Below are 24,508 nucleotides of genomic sequence, written 5' to 3' on the forward strand. Positions count from 1 at the left end.
TGCTGCGCTAGACGAAAAAGTGAAAGAGATGTGACATGGGTGCCCAGCAACGTGATGTGATGCAGTCAGGAGCCACAGGCAGCGAGGAGAAGGGAATGGGATCCATAAAGAGACAAGAGGAAGGACAGGAGGGGAAGAGGCTGCCAGGTCCCTGTCTGTGCAGTGTGTTTCTTGGCAGCAGCTTCCACGCTCTGGAGTCCCCGACACACAGGAAACACGACAGGGATTTCCGTTACCAGAGTCATTTCCCAGACCTTGTGTGATCTTCTAGTACAGACAATCAAGGCGGAAACTAACTGGGCTTGTCGTTAGCTCATACTCTTCTACTTAACGCCTTCCCAACTTGTCATGTGAAAACAGCCCGGTCTCCACCAAGCGGGGAACTCATCTAGCCAGCCTGCAGGTGGCGCTGTCTTCAGGGCGCCGGGGACTCACCTATTCAGTCGGTATTGATTGTGGTACTCCCTTTCTTGCACTGCAGTGTATTCGTTTTGGTACTTGAGCAGTTGCTCCCGCAGTTTGCAGACCTCCGTGGAGAAGACGCTGGGAAAGTCATCAGCTTCCTGCAGATGCACCAGCTGCTGCTGGATCTGCTCTGTGTAGAGCTTGGCGTTTTCCAGCAGCTGCACCTCAGACTCTTGTGTGCTGGGTTACAGAGGAGACACGCACGGTGAGATGTGCGCACCTTCGGGGCCCTCCCTTATTCCCGCGATCTGGATTCAGTTCAAGGTAGTTGTACGTCAGGCTAAGTCTCAGCACGGCATGAACGAGGCTCAAGCGACTCAGTCTCCCACCCCACTAGCCAGAGTCAGCTGCAATGCCTGGTCATAAGTTCCTCCAGAGGTCCTTGGATCCAAGGAGGGGACAAGGAGATGGATATCACTCCAAAGCAACAGGATATTACCCGACTTTGAAGAAAGACCAGGACTTCCAAGGAAGGGGAAAATAAGGAGAGGAAAGTTGGCCCCTCAACTTCCCCAGCAACCCATCTTTCTTGGTGCCTTTAATTCTCTGAACATGACTGCACCAAAATCTATTCTCCTATTCTCCTTACTGAAATAAGAAACCAAGCACTCTTCTAATGGCCATTACTGGGAAACTAGGAAAATTCTATAAAATTATGGGCATTAATTAATCAGCTTTTAATCTTATCCAAGGATGGCTAGAACTAGACTTGAACATCGCAGACAAGAGGATTCCTGCAACCCTGGTTGCATTGGGTGGCCTTGTCCATGTTCAGAGAAGTATCTGCTACAGGCAGATCTGGATAGACAGAGAAACTGTACTGACCCATCCCCAAGAATATTCTAGAACTCCTGCATGCTACAAGCTAGTACTGCTCCAGGCTCCCAGTAGACATGACTTATCTGTGTCAGATGCCTTCACATTGGAGACCCCCATCTGGAACCCACAGCCAGGCCTTTGCTGGTTGCTGTGTGTGTGTGTGTGTGTGTGTGTGTGTGTGTGTGTGTGTGTGTGTGTATGTGTGTGTCCCATTACATTGCCTTACCAAGAAAAATCTCTGGGTCTCGGCTCATTTGCTGAGATGCCCCATAGACTGACCAAGTCTGTCTCTGCTGAGGCGACTGGCTCCCCCTATTTCGTCATGCTTTACTGTGTCATGTGTTCAGTGGCATCCAGCCAAACATTTATTGGAACATCATATGTTCCAGGAACTATGGTAGGTGCCAGAGAGCAAGCACAGCAGTGTGATGAAACACCTCCGATTTCCAGGACTGGAAACAGGAGTTATTCTCTTATGCTTCAATGCTTCATCTGGCATGACCTGGGCTCCTGACGGTGACAGCTCTCCAAAGCTGAGCTGTCAGGGTTGGATAAGGTCCTAGCACTCCTTCACAAAGAGAGGAGGGCAGCACAGCACTTAGCTTCCAGTCAGAACCCAGTGGCTGGTCATACATATGCTCGTGACACACAGTGTCACACAGTAGAAGGGAATTTAACTTCTAATGTAGTCGTGTGGAAAACTCAGTCAATGTGAGTTCAGTAGTTTCAACCCACATCTACCTGCCTGTAGGCCCAGCAGCAAAGGGATAGTGTCTGCTTCCCCATGCTTTCCCTATGGGCTTGAGACAGAGAGGTGGGTTTTGTAATGGGTAGAGAAGGAAGTAAGGGGCCAAGAGGAGGTAAAATGTGAGGACGCAGAAGATGTCACTGCATAGTTTTGGTCCTGTACTGATAATTTGTCATTGAAGAGAAATAGCTTTAATCCCCAATGGCAAATACTAGGCTCTAGGCAAAGCTGCTGACTTAAGTCTTCTGATCTGCCATGACGTGGGCTTAGCTAAAGAGAATAGCCTGGGGTAGGAGAACGTGAGGAGAAGTACAGATGAAAGTGTCAGGAGGTCTGAGTGTGAGTGGCTGTAGGCTCTATACTATGAGTGACAGCTGGGAAGGGGCTGTAAGACTGCACGTACCTCCAGGGCTCCTCTGAAATCCTCTTGTCTGAAGTATGGCCAATAGAGAGTTGTCATACATATGGCTAGTCATTGCACCCATGCCCTCTGCTGAGAGCTGCTCCTGGCCCTAGACGCATGCTTGCCATCTCAGAGTTCAAGAGCTAACTTCTCCAGGAGCAATTCTTTTTTTTTTTAATTTTTAAAATTTTATTAATTTATTTAGTTTACATCTCAATTGTTATCCCATCACTTGTATCCTCCCATTCCTCCCTTCCTCCCGCTTTCACCCTATTCCCCCCTCCTAGGTCCATGACCGAGGGGGACCGCCTCCCACACTATATGGTCACAGCCTATCAAGTCTCATCTTGCTTGAGTGCCACCAGGCCTCCCCACCAAGGGGAGGTGGTCAAATATGGAGCACCAGAGTTCATGTCAGAGTCTATCCAAAATATATACAGAACTCAAGAAATTAAACAGGAGCAATTCTTGATGAGGGACAGAAATAGGTGGGCAAACACCCTGGCTTTGTCACTTCTTGGTGGCAGAGCTGATCTGGGTGTACACACTCAGTCAGAAAGTCTGTGAGATGGGCCCCAGCTGCCCACAGCATGAACCGCAGATGAACCCACCCATCTGGATTCCTCCTTTTCAGTCTCACTTCCCCATTCACTCACAATGCCTTCTGCAATACTTTCTAACGCCCCTTGGGCCCTGATCCTTGCCCCAGACACCACATTTGGAGGGAACACAAATGAAGACAGGTCCCATTCGTTATAAGTAAGAAATACAGGGATGATAAAAAATGTCTCCTTGATGGCAAATGGCATACCTCACCACCATGTCATGTAGCAGGGCATACTTGGCTTTCAGCTCGGCCATTCTGGTTCCAGGAAGTTTTCCCATAGAGTGCAACTAGCAAAGAGAACATAGGTGCTGTTAGCCATCACTGTCCTTATGCTTATGGAGAGATAAAAAGGACTTGCATGTGCCTTCTACACTTTTCCAGCTAAGCATTGGAGGGGTTACATGAGCAGCGGTGTGACACCTCATGGTCCCAGCCTGCCTCTCACATGATCATTGCTCTCGAACAAGTCTTCAACCCTTTCTAGGCTATGGTTTCCTTCATCCAGAAACTCAAAAAAATTAGATATCTTCTTGTTCTAAAAAATGTTATTTCTGGGCTAGTGTGGACTACCAGGACAGCTGCTTGCAAGTTGAGAGAGGAGACTACAATCAGTGAGTAAGAGCCGAGCACCAGTCACCTCATTCTCAGAAGGGCGCTGGAGGCCAGGGTTAGTTTTTTTCCATCTGAAACCAAAGCTTAGCAAAAGAACCCCTCAGCCCCGGCCTAAGGTTTTAGTTAAAACCATCAGGACTTAAACTTCAGTGGTCCAGTTTAAAAAATAATCCACGGCCACATACGTCCCTTGCCTGACTTCCCTGGAGGCCAAGTTTACTGTCTACTCATGAGGTGTCACTCGCTCTTTATGTTGTTTCTGCTAAAAAGGTGTCCGACAGAGAGATATTTAGCTAAGAAATATCAACCGCTACAGTTTTACCCTGTTAAAAATCATAATGCTATCAGAAATTATGTGATTGAATTATAGATAATTTGGTACCATATAATAATTAGGTGCCATTGAGTGGCACTAAAGATTCATGCTTTTCAACTCACCATGTCCCTTATTCTGTTAGGCCAAGTCACACGTCTCTCAGATGACTAAAGAACCTTTTACCTGCTCCTCCCTCTTGCTCTCCCTCTCTTGGTCCCACTCAGGGATCGCACCTGGTTATCTTCCACAGTCATTCTTTTCAGAAGCTAAGCAAAGCCATGTTATGCTGGGTGCTCAAAACCTTCAGGTAATATGTCTTAGCTCGTTTCCTATTGCTGTGATAGAACACGATGACCAAAAGCAACTTGAGGGGGGAGGGCTGAGCGCATCCCAGCTTGCACTTCCTCATCACTGTCCATCACAGGGGCGAGTCAGGACAGGAACTCAAGCAGAGCAGAAACCTGGAGGCAGAAGCTGATGCAGAGGCCATGGAGGGATGCTGCTTACTGCCTTGCTTCCAGTGGTTTGCTCAGCCTGCTTTCAAACAAAACAGCCCCCACAATGGGCTGGGCCCTCCCACCTCAATCACTAAGAAAATGACCTACAGGCTTGCCTATAGGAAGAATGTTCTCAAGTGGAGTTCTCAGATGACCCTATAGTTTTTGTCAAGTTGACAAGAAACTAACCAGCACACAGAATGAAATTCAAGACCCGTGGGATTCCAGACCCTGAAGCCCCGCATGAGGCAGTGTCTCTCCCAGACCATCTCTTAGCATCTTTACAAGTTCCCAGGTTTCTGCCACACTGGCTGCCTTTTATTCAACCACAGCCTCTGTCTTAGTTAGTGTTCTAATGGCTGCGTAGACACCTTGACCAAGGCAACTTTTTATAAAGGAAAATATTTGATTGGGGCTGGCTGACAGGTTCAGAGGATTAGTCCACTATTAGTATCATGGTGGGGAGCAGACAGGCACGGTGCTATAGCAGTAGCTGAGAGCATTACATCTTGATCTATGGGCAGGAGGGAGGAAGGGAGGAAGGGAGAGAGAGAGTGAGTCAGACAGAGACAGGGAAGGAGAGACAGAGACACAGAGACAGAGACAGAGCAGAGACAGACAGAGACACATAAAGGCAGAGACAGAAAGACAGAGAAACAGAGACAGAGAGACAGAAACAGACAGAGACTGGATCTGGCATGGGCTTTTGAAACCTCAAAGCTCACTCCTAGTGACACACCTCCCCTACCAACGCCATACCTCCTGATTCTTTCCGAATTGCTCATCAGCTGGTGGCTAAGCCTGCAAATGTATGAGCCTGCAGGGGCCATTTTTATTGAAACCACATATCTCCTTCCTTCTCCACGCCCTCCCTTCAGTCATTTTTCACTCCCTTTCTCCTCACTAACGCTCTGCCATGCCTTTGTCTGAACACTGCTGTATGCAAAGCTCTTCTCTGACTTTCCAATCCTCCTGCTTCCAGAACTCTGTCCTCGATAAAACACAATGCACTGTGACCTGTAGTCTATTTGTGCGCTTGATTTCTGTCTCTCCTAACTAGTGTGTAAGTCCCACAGGGAAGGGGCCTGGACTGCCTTGTTTTTCACTGTCTTCCTCGACAAAGAGCTCCAGGCATGTCACTGGTGCTCACTAAATGTTTATACTCGTCACAAGTGAACAGAACCACTGGCAAAACACGAGAGTGTGTGCCCATACAGACAGGCTTCATGGGCTGTCTAATCCAACCATGATAGAAAACATTAAACACATCAGAAAACCAGCTCCTTATGAAAGGGTTGGAGGTCTTTCATGAGGGCCCAGCCTGGGTTTTATAAACATACAGCCCTTGTGTTTTAAACGTGGTGAACAGACTTTTTAAGACCTTCTAGGAAGCTCTTTTCTCACAACACTAAATATCTTAAGATAAACTCAAGTGTCACCTTAAATATAAAAAGCTTTGATTTTATATAGCCTTGCCCCAGGGCAATGTCAACACTGAGAGATATCACAAGAGCACCAGGAGGAAGCTGAGAGCTCTGTCACATCAGTAGAGGCAGACCAGCAAGGGAATAACAGGCAAATCAAGGCAGGAGGTAGGAAAAGGGCCCTGCAAGAACTACAGGGGACGCTGGCACTCATGCCCAGACAGGTCAGGGAGCTGCTGAAAGTCAAAGAAAATGAGTGAAGTCTTGAGAGCAACAAGAAAAGCAAACAGAATTAGAATGTATCTCATTATTAACAAAGGAATCAAGTTATAAGTGACTTCTCACCAGAGCAGTAGAAGCCAGTGAACAGTAGAGATGACATGTTCAGAGTGATTAAAAAAACAAAGCAACACAAAACAAAACAAAGCAGAGTTCTCCACCAAATGTAGCTTTGGTGGAGCACAAAGGCATTCCAGGATAAACCAAAATGGAGAGAGTAGGGTGGAGTAGGATGGATCTGTCTTGAATGAAATACTAAAGCAAGTTCTCCAGGCTGAAAGGACATGAACTCAGACCTAACTCAAAAGCACATCCAAGAGTGAAAGTGTACACAAGCAAACAGAACAAAACAAAACAAAACAAAACAAAAAACCAGACTCACAAAAAACTTGAACACAAATCTTTACAGGAGCATGGTTTATAGTAGTTGTCGAAGAAACAATCAGGGGTTAAGAGCACTTGCTGCTCTTGCAAGAGGACTTGGATTCGGCTCCCAGCACCCACACCACCACACACAATAACCTGTAACTCCAGTTCCTGGAAAGCTCTGTGGGCACCACAAACACACGGCGCACACATAAGCACGCAGGCAATCCTCATACACAGTTTGAAGAGATCTTTAAGTGAGTTAACCCAGAAGCAGAAAGACTCAAATGGTATATACTCACTTATATCTGCATACTAGCCCAAGGGGCATGTCCCACGAAAGCCTTCACTTACCAGGAAACTGGGACAGAGGGGAGGGCATCCTATTGGGACTCTAAATGAGAGAAGCATGGGAGAATAGCAAAATAAAAGGATCCAGAGGGTCCTAGAAACCTACAAGTAGAGCATTATGATAGGCAGATTTGGGCCCAGGGGTCCCGCTCAAACTAAGGCACCAGCCAAGGACAATACAGGAGGTAAACTTTAAACCCCTACCCAGATCTAGCCAATGGTCAGAACATTCTCCACAGTTGAGTGGAGAGTGGGATATGACTTTCTCACGTACTCTGGTGCCTCACATTTGACCATGTCCCCTGGAGGAGGAGACCTGGTGGCACTCAGAGGAAGGATAGCAGGTTGCCAAGAAGAGACTTGATACCCTATGAGCATATACAGGGGGAGGTAATCCCCCTCAGGAACAGTCATAGGGGAGGGGAATAAGGGGAAAATGGGAGGGAGGGAAGAATGGGAGGATACAAGGGATGGGATAACCATTGAGATGTAACAAGAATAAGTTAATAATAATAAAAAAAGAAACACTTGGTATGCCCATCAGTTGATGAATGAGTGGATAGACAAAATCAATATCCACACAGTGCAGCACTGTGCTACAGTTTAACGAGGAAAAGGCCTTGATAGCTGTTACAGCAAGGATGAGCTCGCCCTCATTAAAACCACAAAATGCTCAGACACAAAAGACCACACTCTGTGTTCGTCTTGCACAGGCAAATCCACTCAAACCAAACAGATTAGTGTTTGTGTGGATATGGCAACCAAGAGAAGGAGCAGTGTGTAAAGAAAGAGACACAACATTATTTTTGGTGTAATAGAAATATTCTAACATCAGAACACGCTGATAATGCATCTCTGTATACACACTAAAATTCGCTGGAGTATATTTTTAGCTATGTGCATTCTAACCCAATAAAACAAAAACATAAGTGTAAATTCAAGATTCCAATATGAAAGAAAGGTGTGCAACTGGAGAAACATGAGAAATTAGTTCAGGTGAGTTAAAAATCAAGTATAAGTCAGGTGGTGGCACACGCCTTTAGTCCCAGCTCTTGGGAGGCAGAGGCAGGCAGATCTCTGTGAGTTCGAGGCCAGCCTGGGCTACAGAGTGAGTTCCAGGACAGCCAGGACTACACAGAGAAACCCTGTTTCAAAAAACTGAAAACAAAATAAAACAAACAATATAAGTTCATTACTATTCTTTTTTAAAAGCTCACCTTTGCACGTTAGCAAGGTCTAGTATCAATGTCACATTAGCAACAACTACTGCGTAGCACATCCACCGTGCACTCTTTATTACCATTTCCCACCAAAAGAAGCCAGCAAATGTAAAAAAAAAAAAAAAAAGAAAGAAAAAGAAAGAAAGAAAAAGCAAGAAAGAAAAGGCCAGTTTCATACCTGGTGCAGGCAGGAGACACAAAGTGAAGCTGAAGTGCCTGGAGCCAGGAGGTAAGGTTGTTCACATAAAGCACAAGCTGACCTTACCTTTGCGCGTAGGAATGGAGAGCCAGAAGATCCGAGCAGAGACGCTGAAATGTTCCCTGGGCTCTAAGTATGCACCACTTTCCTTCCTCTCCCTGCTCTCCCTGCCTTTTTTCCTTCCCTCCCTCCCTTGTTTCTTTCCTTCCTTTCTTGTCCTCCCTCCCTCCCTTTCTTCCTTTTTCCTTCCTTCCTTTCCTACAATGCACAGGTACTATTTTTAATTATTAAAGGCTCTTAAAACATGCTAGGTGTGATTGCTATAACCAACGGGGCACCGGAGCAGAATTCCAAGCCGAAGTATGGCAGGTCAGACCTGAGAGGCAGCCAGCCAGCTTAAAGCTCTCACAGAGCGTGGGCGTGTCTCTTCTGAGTATCTATCATACATGGCGGCACACTGCTTGAAGTCTAGTGGCAGGTGGGCCGAGGCTGGGTGTTGGCAGGTTTTATAGCCACAGATAAAGCAGGAAGTCTGGAGAGGTTTGCCTCTTAGCCATCTTTATTATTCCCCTGGCCCTTGGTACCTTAAGAAACTCATAAAAATCTCTGTGAATAAAACATTTCATTTGTGTTTGTAGTTTCTGTATAAGTCAAAAGTTAAGTCACAGGAAGAAATAAACTTCTTTTCTGTCTCCCCTACTGAAAACAAACTTCTTTTATGAAGTAAATAATCAAACTGTTAAAAATGTATTTGTGTCCTTAAATTTAAAGTGTCAGGGCTGAGGAGATGGCTCACTCTGTAAAGTTATTGGCACACAAATATGAAGATGTTGAGTTCAGACCATTAATCCCAGGGCTGTGGAGGCTGGGCTAGGCAGAACCTCTGTGCTGTCTCGCTATCTGGTGCAGATGGATCAGCAAGCTCTGGATTCAGGGATGCTCATACTCAGCAAAAGGTTCCTTTTCTGTGAAGGTACAGATTGATTACGGTAGGTCATCCATGGGCGGGAACTTTGAACTCAGTTCCACTGGATAAAGATGCTTTATTCATCCATAGAATGAGATGTGGAAAAAATGGCTGTATTTTCATACTGCACAGTACAAGTGGGTACAGAAACCAAGTGTGTCATATTTTAAAAATGCAGAATCAAAGAAATACAGTATGAAGGCCAATGCTAATCTGTCAGAGAATAGACACATGAAAGGTTAAATATAATGTCAGAAGTTCACAAATATGATTTCACAATAGGGACTTGTGTTACTGAACTGCCTTGTTGGTAATTGTGACTTGAAGGAAACATTTACTCTGCAGCTAAAAGTTTAACAAGAGTTCACGATTTGTGGATGACATGGCATAGTATGAAAACAATTTCAAAAACTGAAATTTTAGGACATTCCAAGGAAAGTAACAGCTCAGTAAGATCTTGTACCAAGTGACCTTATCTGAAATGGGGTCAGCATGAGGAAACAATTAGTGTTCGTGTGGGTGTGTACAGGAACCCTAGGAGTATCCAAGGTGTTCTGGCCTTTTGGACAGTATCTGCTGGTCTGGCTCTCTTTGAGAAATGCCTAACATGCTTGTGGATGCCACATGAGCTTGAAAGTGTACACCTTTCCACCTCGCTGCCTCTCTTGCACACCTATTTCACTGGAGTCAACAGCACGGCCATGGGAAGTGATTTCCAAATGCACCCATGCGCTCGGTCGCACACCTTCGGCACTCCTCTGTTCGGCGTTTCTAATTAGACATAATTAGATCAGCCTTCAGTTTTCTCACCTGCCTGAAATCATCTTCTACAGCAACAGGTTAGCTTATCACCAGAACCACTCCTCACTGATTCCCCCTCAATATTAAAAATTACGCATTTTCTTCTTCTTGGTCAAGTCCAATCTATGTCCTTGTACTGCCACATGCCTTCCTAGGCATGATGCCATCTGTCTCTCCTGAATAATCTCTGTTTTCTTTTCATGTTGGCTCAGCATCACATACATAACACATGGACATTAGCTTGGATTCCAGATCTGCTACTTTTTTTTTCCAGATCTGCTAGTTTTAAACTATATAACATGGAATAATATTTAATCAACCTATGATTCGTTTATTTAGCTGTAAAACACAGGAAAAAATAGTCCTTGTGTCTTTGTCAACTTGACACCTGGCTAGAGAGAACTTCAACTGAAGAATTTTCCAGGATCAGACTGGCTTGTACTAATTGATATAAGAGGCCTAGCCCACAGTGGGCGGTGCAAATCCCTGTGCAGGTGGGTCTGCACTGTATAATAGACAGCGGAACAAGCCACTAACCAGGTTTCCACGGGTCCTGCTTCTTTTCCTGCCTCCAGGTTCCTACCTTCAATTCTTGCCCCGACTTCCCGTTATGGTAGATTGTAACCTGTAAGGTGAAATAAATGCCTCCCTCCCCCAAGGCGCTTTTGGTCATGATGTTTCTCACAGCAACATAAAACAAACTGGGAAGTGCCCATCTATAAGATGACAAAGGCTGAAACTGAATGAAGCAAGATACCTCACTTAGTATTTCAGTTCACAAAGCAAGGTTTGTGAAAGCGGCAGTCATTTTATTGTCATGATCCTCCACCCACAAATCTGTTCCCTGTCCTTACACAGAAAGAAACAAGGAAGCCCATCATCGCTGTTAGACTTCGTGAGGAACCTTCTTTTCTTCTGTTTCCATCTCTTCTGCACCCTCTCTCTACCCTCTCACCGTCTACACACTGGGCACACCTCCTGTCAGCGTGGCACTGACCGGGACTTCTCATTCTTCTGGTTGTTGAAAGACCTTTCACTTCATCTCTGTTTGTCGGTGGCTGGATTGGGACAGCACTCATTATTATTTTCTGCTTATTCAGCTCTTTTTCGGTGTTTTTATTTGCTAATTCTGTCCAGTGACTTCTTCGTTCAGAGACTGGAGTTTTGTCTTTACAAGTTTGATTTGGGACTTTTGAAAACTGCTGCTTCCCTTGCTATACTTGCCTCCTCCTGCCTTTTCCCCAATTATCGACATATTTATAATAGTCACTCTAGTATCCCTGTCTACCAGTTCTACTTCTGTCTCTCTCCCATTGGATAGTTTTTCTTGTGATAGGTAACATTTTCTTCCTTTTTTGCATTACTGGCACTTTTGGGGGTAAGGAGGGTAGAATTTCATTTTTATTTCATTTTGAGAATTTTGTATATGAGCACAATGCATTTTGATCATATCTGCCCCTTTAACCTCTCCTATGTCTCCCCACACCCCTTTTTCACATTCTTATCTTCTTCATATATAACCTACTGGGTTCAATTAGCATTGCTCATATGTAGGTGTGGGAGGGCTGACCACCTGAGCGTAGTCAATTGATTAGGGAGTTTGACCTTAATGAAAATGACGCTCCCTTCCTTGGCAGCCATTGACTGACTGTAGCTCCTCAGTTAGAAGTGGTGCCTCATGAGCCTTGCCCCAGGCTGTGCTGGAATGTTGACTGGTGTGGTCTTGTACAGTCTTGTGAGTGCGACATTCCTGTCATGCCCTGAAGACACTGTCTCACTGCAGTCCTCTCAATACTCTGATTCTTGCAGTCTTTCTGCCACCTCTTCCTGGATGGTCCCTAAGCCTTGGGCATAGAGGCTGTGTTACTCTTGTTTCCTTCGGTGGCTTTCACTTTAAAGGTTGGTGTTCCCGTACTCTGGTGCCTTATATTTGATCATGTCCCCTGAATGGGGAGGCCTGGTGGCACTCAGAGGAAGGATAGCAGGCTACCAAGAAGAGACTTGATACCCTATGAGCATATACAGGGGGAAGAAGTCCCCCTCAGTCACAGTCATAGGGGAGGGGAGTAGGGGGAAAATGGGAGGGAGGGAGGAATGGGAGGATACAAGGGATGGGATAACCATTGAGATGTAATAAGAATAAATTAATAAAAAAATTTTTTAAAAAGTTGGTGTTCCTCAGGATTTGGCCTTCACACTCTAGAGAACCATGATACCTGATATTATGGGCATTTTTTCTATAAATCCTGTTGAATTATATTTTTTTCTGGGTAATTCTAGACAATCTACAAAATGCCACATATAAATCTTCATCACTTATCATTGAGATGCTGGGAGTAACCAACTTTCCTGGCTTTAGGTCTTATGTGCCTTGAGTTTGTCCTACGAGCTCCCAGATGACACACTTCTCATCCTGATTTAATTGGCTCAGGACTCAGCTACATCCCATTATATAATGTTATAACGTGCAGCTCCTTCATTATCCAACAACTGTCTCCCCTTTAAACCTCTCTTGGCCATTCAGAGCCATAAAATGGTTTCTGTATTAAGTAGATTAATGATCCCATCAGGACGCCCATGTCTTAACTCCTGGAACATGTGTATTTGTTACTTTCTAGGGAAAGGAGAATTCTGCAGTTAGAGTAAGAATGTAGTCCTTGAGGGAGAGGGAGTACTGTGGGTTATCCAAGCAAGCCTGATCTACTCATCAGAGTCTGCAGAGGCAGAGACGCTTCCCTGGGTAGGTTAGAAGGATGGAATGGAGAGAGGGTGAACAGCTTGGAAGGTATGCAGGCTTTACCCATTGTTGCAGGCTTTGAACATGGAGGAGGGTTGGTCATGAGCCAAATGCTCTCCCTTAAAGAACATGGCCTGAGAAACAACCTGATTTTGGCCAACTGTGACCCAAGTTGGACTTATGACTGTCAGAGTTATAAGATGGCACAGTTGTGTTTAAGCCACTAAGTTTGTGATCTCTTCTTATGGTAGCAATAGAAAATCAGTACAGTTCCCAAACTGTTGGATTCTCTCATCTGTGATTTTGTCTCCCCTTTCTACTCTTAAGATATCCTGGGAGTCAAGCCAGGCACATGCCTGTAATCCTAGTACTTGGAAGGTAGAGACAGAAAGATCAGGAGTTCAAGGCCAGCCTCATCTACATAAGACCATGTCTCAGGAAAACAATAGATAAAAAAAGTAAATAAATCAGCCTCAGTGGTCATCATTTGTGGCTCCTTTCGGGTAAAACTTGCAGGCAAAATTACCTCTTTCTCACCATTATTTCTACATGTTCAGGCACACTGGTTACTATACACATTAGCCGCTGGTATTGACACCTTTCCAAACATGTTTCAGACTGGGGACTCCTCGGTGATGGGAGGGCCCTCACTGATCACCTCCTTGACTTCTAGCACAGTTTGGCATCTTGCAAGTTCTCATTAATTTTGATTAGACTGCTGTTGACTTAAGTTTCCTTAAAAACAGCAATATACTTGGGTGACCTTGGGTTCACCCACTTCCTTCTATTCCAGCTCCTCTGCCACAGAAGGCAAATGGAAGGGGGACAAATAGAGATGAGTAGTTTGACCTGAAATGGGACCAGGAAAGCAGCAACTCAAAGGACAAAACTGGCCTGCTTACCCAGGCTTCTCTCCTCCCGCTGTGGCTGGCAAGGTTCAAGGAGAAGAGGAGCCTGGACTGTGTTCACCCAGCTGTCTGCTTTCGCCTTTGGTGGCCTGCCACAGGAATGTGAGGGGGAGAACAGAAGAGACAAACAGGACCTCCCAGGCTCTAAGGTATCAAATGCGATGGACATCGAAAAATTCAGGTGCCTCGCTATATGCGTGGCCTCACAATTAAATGAGAATCATTTAAAGATGAATACACAGCAAAATAAATTAAACGCATATGCATGCCAGTACGTGCCACATCCTTTAAACATTCACAGTTGTCCTGATGAAATAGTAATTATTTGGGATTCTAACAATCCCATTTGAATTGGACTGGAAAAGCCATTTATTTTTATTACACTTATTTCCAGGTATTTTATTACTTTCTGAATCTATTGTGAATTTTCTTCTTAATTTCACTTATGCTAGTGTACAGAAGCTGTTTAAAAGACCCACGCCCCCTCCCAGGATCCTTGTGAGGGAGGGATGGCAGCAGGGACAGTGGCACTGAGAGGCAGGAAGTGAGACAGACAATCCAGATGCATCCTGACAAATTTCATAGCTTGAGCCAATGACTATCAGCAAAGAACTCACGAGGTCCCACATCATGAGAAACAGTCACATCGGGTCAGAACATAATAATCCAAGTAGAGAGAAGCCGGGAAAACAGAGAGTAAAACAAAATCACAGAAGAGCAGGGTGGGGGAGGGGTATAACAGGAGCCCCAGGAGGAATTCTGGTTCCGTGACTCTGACCTGTCAGCTTTGAGTCCTGCACACACCAAGGCTTTCACTCCCCCGCACCTGCAAAGGCCTCGAGTGGGCAGCGAAACCTTGCAAGAGGGCCGGTGCTGTCTTGGTTGATGAGAGCGTTAAGCAAACAAAGAACACAAATATGTGAAGATGTGCATGCCGGCTCGCTTTACTGTTCTCAGATGAAGGCCACTGCATAGACTATGCACAGGGGCTGTCCTGTAAACATGGATAAAAACTGACTGTATCTCCGGAAGTGGTTGCTTTTTATGCTGTGGGAGCCCAGGTGCCTGGCTTTTAGAACCCCTTTTGTGTGCTGAGAGTACATCTTCTGCCAGCTGCCTGGCAGTTGGTGCATCCCAGGTCTAGGCTGGATAGGCTCAGGTGGAGGGCAGAGATGCTCCACACAACAAAGGAAGTCTAGATCTTCTGTTGCCCCCGCCCCCCATTTATTTGAAAGATGCTTTTGCCGGAGTGCACCCGTAACAGTAAGTTTGGCCTGGAAGGCAACTTGGAGTACTCCCCACTTCCCTCCCAGCAGGCAGATTGGGGTGGACAATGGCGCCTTTCTCTACTGATCACAGGCATGCTCGATGAAAAGAACAAAAACCTCAAAGTTGCAGCTTCAACTTCTGCTTTAATACCACAAAATGGAACTCGGGGATGGAGTATGGGGATGCATGAGGTCCATTCTTGTGAATTCACTGGTAAGGAGTTTTACATCCTGGCATCATTTGGACAACCATTAATTAAATTTATTTTCAGGTATCTTGCTCATTTTGAAATCTGTTATGAACAGAAGTTTCTTCTTAATTTCAGCTTTTGTTAACTTACGCTACTGTATAGAAGCTGTTCAGTTTTGTTCACTGTATTATTTGCCACATAAGCAGGGGCCTGAACTCACAACCCCAGCATGAGGCTTTTCATGAGTTCTACCTTTAGATCAGATTGTAGTCGGAACTTTTGCTTACTTGCCATTATGCTGAGTTTTAGAACTGCCTGACTCTACAGTTCTGAAACTGTGTAAGGGATAAGGCCTGCACATCACACACATTCTCCACGAGAGCTCCTATCCCATCATGCTGAATCCATTTGGTCAGAGGGGAAACTCTGAAGGCAGGGTTCTTGTGGCAAGAACCTTGAGCCATCTCAGACCCACAGTGCATGCTCAGCACATGTCTGCAGTCTGTTGGAATGCTCAGGAGTGGTGGGATGGCTTGAGGAGTCAAGCGTAGCACTGAAGGAAGTCACAATGTGTGCCTTTCTCTTTCCACATACACAGGTGAACTGGGTCAAAATGACCATGAAGACATCACTGAATGGGCCTAAGCTAGATAGTCAAAGAAGCACCAAGAGCAATCTGGAAAGTATGCGAGTGTGTGTGCCTATGTGCATACATGTGTGTGTGTGTGTGTGTGTGTGTGTGTGTGTGTGTGTGTATGTGTGTGTGTGTGTGTATAATGTAAAAAAGGCTATCAATTTGGTATTGATTATGGATTAATTGATTGTAGAATGTATATACATCGTTCAGGATGGAAAAGCCTTTGAATAAAAACTTACCAAATAGTTTGTCCTGGCAGCTTGACCCCCAGGGAAAGTCCTCAACCCAACATGATCTTTCTCCAGGACATATGACTGTAAGTTACTTAAACAACTTCAGTAGAACAGTGGACCAAAACAGGGAGTCACAAATGCAGTAGCTGAATGTTTGTATCCTACCAAACACTTTTGGAGTGAGGGTGGAGAATAAAAATAAATCTTTACTAACTCAGTGGACATTATAAAGTATTACATTTAATAAGTTAAAACTTTTACACTATACTAGTATGAATGAGTTAGCCACCTTATAAATTTCTCTAAACACATCAGTTAACTTGTGACCAAAGATAGATATAATCCTTGGCAATTACATAGCAGGGTACTAAGGAATGTTCCCAAAAAAGGGTGGATATTTAAAAATTAACATAGTTTTCCAGGAAATTTAGTTTCTATGATAGAGACCTAGTTCTATAGCTTGTCTTAGCTTTTGAAAAAGCAGAGAAAACCACACCATAGCACCATGAGAAAACCATAGCTTTTATTTAATACCAACCTTGATAAACAAAGTAATAAAATGAATAAATAAAATTTAAATAAGACTCTAGCAAACACTTCTTTAAAGACATCTGTTTCTACTTCAGTAAGTTGATTATTACAAAAGAATTGATGTGTTTTCTGGCAAACATAAATAGGCTCGCTTCAAGGAAGTGACATATTTCCAGTTATTATGAACTGGTTGTAACAGTTTAAAGATCCCCATATCTGAAACACAAAGTAAAACAGCATCTATGGCTTTCAAAACATGTAAGGTAGACCTAAATCCATGACATAATGGTATGATTTGTGCCGTAGATTGCCAAAGACCAGCAGCCAACAGCGTAGATACACTGGAATGTGTGTGTGTGTGTGTGTGTGTGTGTGTGTGTGTGTGTGTGTGTGTGTGCGTGTGTGTACATCAGAGGATGACGTCTGTGTCTTCCTCAATTGCTCTCCACCTTATTCTTTTGGGGACAGAGTCTCTCACTGAACGTGAACGTGGAGCTCATCAGTTCAGCTCCATTAGCTAGCCTGTTTGTCCCTGGGCTCTTCTCGTCTCCCCCCTCAAGTTCTGGGCTTACGGATATGCTCTACACACATCCCACTTTTTATGTAGGTGCTTAGGATCTGAACTCAGGTCCTCATGCTGTGCTACGACGACTTTACTGACTAAGCCATTTCCTCAGCCACTGCATATATTTTCAATGTGCATGGCGCTTTTGAAAAATTGAGACAATTGTCAACATTTAAAAAAATTTCTAGATTTTGCCATCAAAACCTGAGTTTTCAGCTATAAGTGAAAATTTTATTATAGTTGATGACATCGGGCTCATATTCCAATATCAAACAAACAAGTGCTATTTAAGAGCTTGACTTTTGTGGGCATGAGATCCGGCTGCCCGTTTAGAAGGACAACCTCCCCTTTTGTTCAACCTATGTGCCGCATACTAAGTCTTAGGTCGTTTCCATCACTTGTCTTGTTTTTATAGCCCATGTAGATATTTGATATTGGGACCATCCACCCACCCACTCATCTACCTTTAAAATACCACTCAACTGACTGAAAAAAAACATGGCTCAGTTTCTAAAACTGGCATGCAAGCTTTGGGGAGCTGCTCCTCGTCCCTCTTGCTTATCACCACGCCTATCTGAGGACCAGGCTACGTTACCATCATCTCCCCAGGCCTCAGGTGGAACACTTTATACTTTCAGAGATCTTCTTGTTGCTTTTCTATCATTTTATGGAAAGAGTGCATAAACCTAAACCTGCTGCTCTGTTGATGAATTAAAATGTTATAAAATTAATTATATTTTAGATATATTCAATGTGGATTTTCCTGTTTAGTTTCAGTGGAATAAAACATACAGCATGGAACAATGAAAAAAAAAAACAAGCTTAAAAGGCTTGTAAAGACATTGGGAACAGATGTGTTAGCTAAATGTTGTTGGGGATGGAAAACAGGAAACATTGGATGACAGAAGAACTTTCCCCCGTGAATGTTATTCTTGCAGCTAATGCTCCATTGGGTACCTTGGCTCATGGAACTTAAAGCTGGACTGTAGCTTGTAAGGGAAGTGCGGAGGAGCACTGAACAACTTACCCTAGCAGTTTTCATTTTAGTAGAGGTTTAAGTAAAATAGGAACTGAGCGTCCAGTAATGTAGTGAAATGAGATAATCATTTTCAGGCACGTCAAGCTGCTGCTTGCAAACCAGGGACTCTGAAGGGGACTTTCCAGAGCAAGCTTGCACACTTAGAAATGGCTTTTGCTAAGACAGAAGATTGAAAATCTTATTAAGGTTGGGACCATGTTTGTCATTTCTACCACTGTCTCCCTAAGGCCTAGCCCACGTGGACGCCAATTCTTGTTGAATCACTATAAACAAGAGTACACATAAGTACTTAGGAAATAATATTCAATAAATATCCACCAATTAAATAAATAATAAGTTAGATTTAATAAACATTTACCAAATAAATACCCATATAAAATTATGAATTAATAATCATCTCTTACATCTTGTTTAAGGTGGTCAACATTTTATTTACTGAAATATTGCTACATGGCACCATTATGTTATAGGCTATCCACACATTTCATTCAATACTTAAAACATCACTATGAAATTGACATCATAAACCAAAATTTATAGAAAGAAAAGAATACCCAAGTGGTGGTTGGAAAAACCTGAGTCGGGTCACAAATCCGGTGAGAAGCTTTCCAGGGACTTAACCACAATTCCATTCTGTGGGAAACAGAAACTCAGAAATGAATAGCCTTGTGGTGGCGTGGAGACAGTACAAAACCTAGAGGCCAGTGGTGGCCGAGTGGCCAGGGCTGAAGACCAGCAAATGATACAGAGTGTCTGCAGAAGGAGATGCCGTCTGATGAACTCCAGGAATAAAGGGAAGATAGAAGACGAAACATTAGGTAATTCCATTTTAGTGTAATTATAAAGTTCAGAGATAAAGTTAATAAAAGATTGTATAAATAAAAATTATCATTATAAGAAAACTACTAAATTCAGAAGCTACCTTATGAATAAGAAAGGACATTTATACATATAAAGGACAGGAAAACCTTAAAATAAAGTTATGATGGAAATGGAGGGAATAGGATGGATGAGCTATAGGTAGAAGCTTAAATTCCAACAGCACCTTCTGTTTCGTAGATATAATGTAGAATAATATGACAGTCTAACTATAAGATTTAAAAGCAATCAGTGAAACAACTGTTTTGAGTTGGTGCAGAGAGCATTACAATTCTAGAAGAAATCATGACTAGCTTGTTCCCTAAGAAAAAAGATCTACATCTGTTTTCTATAGTCACCTTGTTTGTAGAGTTACTCTGAAACAATTATAGTTCCTTGTAGGGGGACAAATGAGTAGTTGTAGCAGGATAACCATAAAATAGGGTTTTGATGTATAAAAAAAAGACATATCTGTAAGAAGGAATAGGTCATGTAAATGTGCTGTTATTGACTTAGAATTGATAGTAACATGTTTTTATCTTAAAATATTTCTCTTTTCCAGCTCTTTCTACTGAAAAGCATAAAGACAAAGTCTATCCAGCAGCAACAAATGTCTCTGATCTATAGATTCCTGTCTACAAATAGCACTCCCCACTAAAAGAAGCAAGGGGCAATTGTAAAATAGGGGTTTGATGTGGAAAAAGACACGTCTACGAGATTGAAGACGCTGAGTGAGCTGGTTGTGTTGCTGTGTTGCTGTGGAGGTTTAGATGCTAACAACTGAGAATTGTGTATTTCACATGCTAATTTCAGGTACAAAACTAGCACCTTCGAAATTAAGGAAATCTAAGAAGATTCCCATTAATTCCAGAATATGAGAGGGCCCATCTGGTCGGAGCATGCTCACTGGACATATGGAATTCAGGAAATGTTTACAAAGTACTTAAACAAACAAACAAAAAATGATGTAGGGAAGAGAAAGGACCATTAGCTGTACCTAGACAAGGCCCTTCCATGAAAAACACAGATAAATATTACTCCTGTAGTTTGATAACCATTATGAAATTCATGTGCACAAGACAGCTTTCTTTTTCTTAAGATTTATTTTTTCTTATTTTATGTGCATTGGCATTTTGCCTGCATGTATGTCTGTGAGAGGGTTTCAGATCCCCTGGAACTGGAGTTACAGATAGTTGTGAGCTGCCACATGGGTGTGGGAATTGAACCCTGGTCCTTTGGGAGAGCTACCAATATTCTTAACCTCTGAGACATCTCTCCAGGCCCTAGAAGGGAGCTTTCTAGTTACTAAAAATAGCAACTGAAAAATTGAAAGATCTTTCATAACAGCAGCATGTAAGATAATAAAATCTAAAAGTCAACAGAACAAGAAACATGAGAATTTCTGACAAATACACAAAGATATATGAGAAAACGTAAAGATCTGGACAAATATTTGAGGAAAATAAAACATATCAAGAAGAAGAAAATGATCAAATTAGTCACTGAGATTTTTCAAAACATAAAATTTATAAGCAGTTCAAATAATGAATTGTTGAAAAAATTTAAGAAGTGGCCCATGTAAACTTCTTTTAGATTTAAGATATGTTAGAAGTATGTGATATTTATTTATCTATATGGTGAAGAGAACATTATCAATAAAAAAATCAGTAGGCCATGGCTATATCTCGCTTATGTGTAATTCAACAAAAACCAAAATGTGGTTTTTGAAGCTAAAGCAGAAAAACAATTTAATTCATCAACACACTGTACTGAACTTCTCATTAACTATCTGACAAGGAGTAAAGTTAGGTGTGATCCCCACACAATGTCAAGTCTAGAATATTCTAAGCTAATATAATAAAATCATAAATACAATTGTAAACATAAGAGGAAGGACCCAGCAAATGGATTTGCTGGGCACATATACCAACGGAGTGAGATGGCATGCCGAAGAGAAAGCTACCCACAGCGGCCAAGACAAGAAGTCAATCCATGTGTCCGAGCTGCAGACGCGTGCAGAAAGAAGATGAGTGATAAGTACCCAAATGCTACTCAGCCCTCAACAAAATGGCTGTCCTATCCTTTGCAATAACAAATAAGACATTATATAAGTGGAGTGAGCCAGGACACATAGAACAGTGACAAATGATACTTCCTGATTTCATTTATATGTGGATGCCAAGATGGCTGATGTCACGGACACACAAAGAACCAGAGCTGCAGGAATTGCCAGGTGGGAAGTGCGGAGATGTGGCTAACAGAACAACGCTGCAGGTCGGCAGGAGGGGCAAGCTTAAGATATACACTATGCACTAAGGTGACCACAGCTGAAAATTTCTGAGAATCGGCCTGGAAATATGTCTATAATCCGTGCTGGCTAGCTGGAGCACAGCACTCCACAACTCAAAGCAATATCGTGTACACGACACACATAATTTTATGCCAGTTTTTAAATTTTTAAATTAAGAAATTCAGACAGAAATATAGATGGCTAATTGTATGAGAAAGGACATAGTGAGAAGATTAAGGGGCATGAAACAAAATATCTACGGATCTCTGCATACCAGCCTTGTCGTTAAAAATCAGGTGCTAAACAATGTTCAAAAGCTAGAAACACAAGGGGTTAATATAGATAGATTTAAACAGTTATTTTAAAAATCCAAAATATTTTCTTAAAAAACATCACAATAGCGGAAGAGAGATGGGGAGATGGCTCAGTGGATGAGTGCTGGCTGCTCTTCCAGAGGACCCATGTTCAGTTCCCGGCACCCACATGGTAGCTCACAACAAGCTGTCACTCCAGTTCCAAGGGATCTGACACTCTCTGGCTTCCTCACACACCAAGCATGCATGTGGTACTATACATGCATGCAGGCAAACACGCACATAATTTTTTAAGAAATTAAAATTATGTAAGTTACGTAAATAAAATCAAATGATGATCTAGCTACATCAAGGAAAATGAAAGAAACAGTCATGTTGTCATATATTGAAAGAATTTTACAATAATGACAATGCTGAGGTCTATCTATGTATCTCTATGTGCTGGGGACTGAATCCAGCCAGGGTCTCACCCATGCTTGGCGAGCACACTACCCACTGAGGCAGAGCCCAAGCCCCTAGGCGAACACACTACCCACTGAGGCAGAGCCCACACCCTAGGCGAGCACACTACCCACTGAGGCAGAGCCCACGCCCCTAGTACTCAGTTCTAGTGAAAAAGTGAGAAAATGAGCACACCTCAGGGAGGATTTGTGTACTTTACTTTTTAAATAGATAGGTGACGTGACAATCTATCAAAACTGTTTTAAGAGGTGTATACACTTGTTTACTTTTCACTGCCGTCATTTTATTTTAAGAAAATAATCCACAGTTGCATAGTAAAATATATGTCTGTGTACTATGTATAAACATATATGTATGTACATACATGTTACATATATAAAACAGGAAGTAACATAGCATTGGCCTTTAAAATATACTAAGGTAGTAGTGAGTACAGTACTACTTTTCACTACACACCTACTGAAAGTGACTATGTAGCTATGGGTAACTGACCTAATAAGTGTCAAGGATGTGTATCAGTGAGAAAACTATTGGAAATACATTGGGAGAAATGCCCTTAAAGGAGAAGGAACATGAAATCCTGTAGCGAAGCAGTTCTAGTCCTTGACAGACACTCATTGAATTTCATGCATACATGTACAAGGACGCTCACATAGCATTATGCACAACACATGAAAGTAGGAAACACCTTTTATGTTCATTGGGGATATAATGGATAATTAGTGGAATGAACAAACAATAGAAAAACACATGCCGAAATATTCATGGTCTTCACAAATAGAATGAAATAATCCAAATGTACAATAATATTTTTATGTGACTCTATTACATCAACTTTAAAACAGCCTGGGTATGTTGGTACATGATTTTAATCTCAGCATTCAGGAGACTGAGGGAGGCAGATCTCTTTCAGTTTGAAGTCAGCTGATCTATATAGCAACTTCCAGGACAGATGGGGTATACAGTACGGCCTGGTCTAAAACACCACCACCACCACCACCACCACGACAACAACAATAACAACAAGAAGAAGCACCCAAACACACACTGAACAGCAACAAGTTAAACAATGGGATGGTGCTTAGGTGTAGCTGGTAAAACTATAAATAACATAGTATGACCATAAAATCAAGGGCAGAAAAATGTTTTAAAAATCCACTGTAGAAAAGGTACTTGGCTTAACATTCTTGAGACTCTAAATCCAGTCCCCAGCAATGCGTGCGTGTGTGTGTGCACACACGCGCGCGCACACACACGTGCACACACACACACACACACACACACCAGCCTTTTCAACATATGGTGTCAAAAATTGGCTATCCCCACATAGCAGAATAAAACTAGATCCCCATCTCTCACCATGTATAGTGTAAGACATGAAACCTGGAAACTGGGAAGGGAGGGGGAGGAGGAAGAGGAGAAAGGAGGGGGGCGGGTCCTGAAGAGAACTCCCATAGCTCAGGAAATGATTGCAAGGTTAGCAAATGTATTGCCTGAGATTAAAAAGCTTCTTCACAGCAAAGGAAACAATTGCTGGAGACACAGAGAGGAACAGAATCTTTGTCAAGAATACTTCCCACAAAGAAGACCTCACAGTACTGGGGACTGGGAAGCCAGCTCAATGTGACAACAAATACTGGTGAGGAGGAAGGGAGAGGAACACCTGGAGGAACCTGAGTCAGAGAGCTTCAGGGGTCCAGGCATATCTGTGTTTACTATTGCATGGCTAGACACAGTAACCAACATATGGAACCAGCCTAGGTGTCTGTCATTAGATGAATGGTTAAAGAAATGTGGTGCATATACACAGCAGAGTTTTATTTAATTGAATAGAATAATGAAATTACTTCATTTGCAGGAACAACGCCAAATGAAATAAAAGACTCAGAAAGACAAATACATATTCTCTCATATGCATATTCTAAATTTAAATATTTATATCTAACATATATATGCATATATATATATGATGTAAATGTAGAAGGGGAATTTGGGAGCTGGAAGGAGACCAATGGTAAATATAAAAGAATTTCTGAGGCAGCCAATATGAATTAAGTTCACCTTTGAAAAGTCAGGGTCATGATGCTTGAGGAGACGTGAGGGCATTTTGGGAGCTGGCCATCAAGTTCTGCTTGAGAAGTAGCTTCTTGGGGACTGATCTGAATCATATTTTTATACTTTGGGGATTTTAGCGTATGTATCATACTTCATGATTTCAAATGGTGAAAACTATCAAAAGATATTCTAATTTTTATGAAACTACATAATATAAATGAAAATCCATTTAAAATTATACCTACAACTATATATTCATGTGAATATATAAAAACATATTTATGTGTCATTTGTATTTATAAATATTCATCAAAATACTATAAAATAAAAGCTAGGCTAACATTCA

The 24,508-nt window shown here is 42.7% G+C and overlaps 1 protein-coding gene across 1 annotated transcript in view; it reads right to left on the bottom strand.

The window, feature by feature from the left end:
• The window catches only part of Ccdc146 (coiled-coil domain containing 146), a 107,505-nt gene that overhangs the window by 42,686 nt on the left and 40,311 nt on the right, over positions 1–24,508 (bottom strand). Inside the window, exons 2-3 of the mRNA XM_051152102.1 lie at positions 3,247–3,329; positions 436–645 (exon numbers count right to left, since the gene is read on the bottom strand). Of these exons, the coding sequence (XP_051008059.1) occupies positions 436–645; positions 3,247–3,329 (293 nt within the window). The remainder of the gene's footprint in view (positions 1–435; positions 646–3,246; positions 3,330–24,508) is intronic.

Source organism: Acomys russatus, chromosome 10 (genome assembly GCF_903995435.1).
Source record: "Acomys russatus chromosome 10, mAcoRus1.1, whole genome shotgun sequence".
NCBI lineage: Eukaryota > Metazoa > Chordata > Mammalia > Rodentia > Muridae > Acomys > Acomys russatus.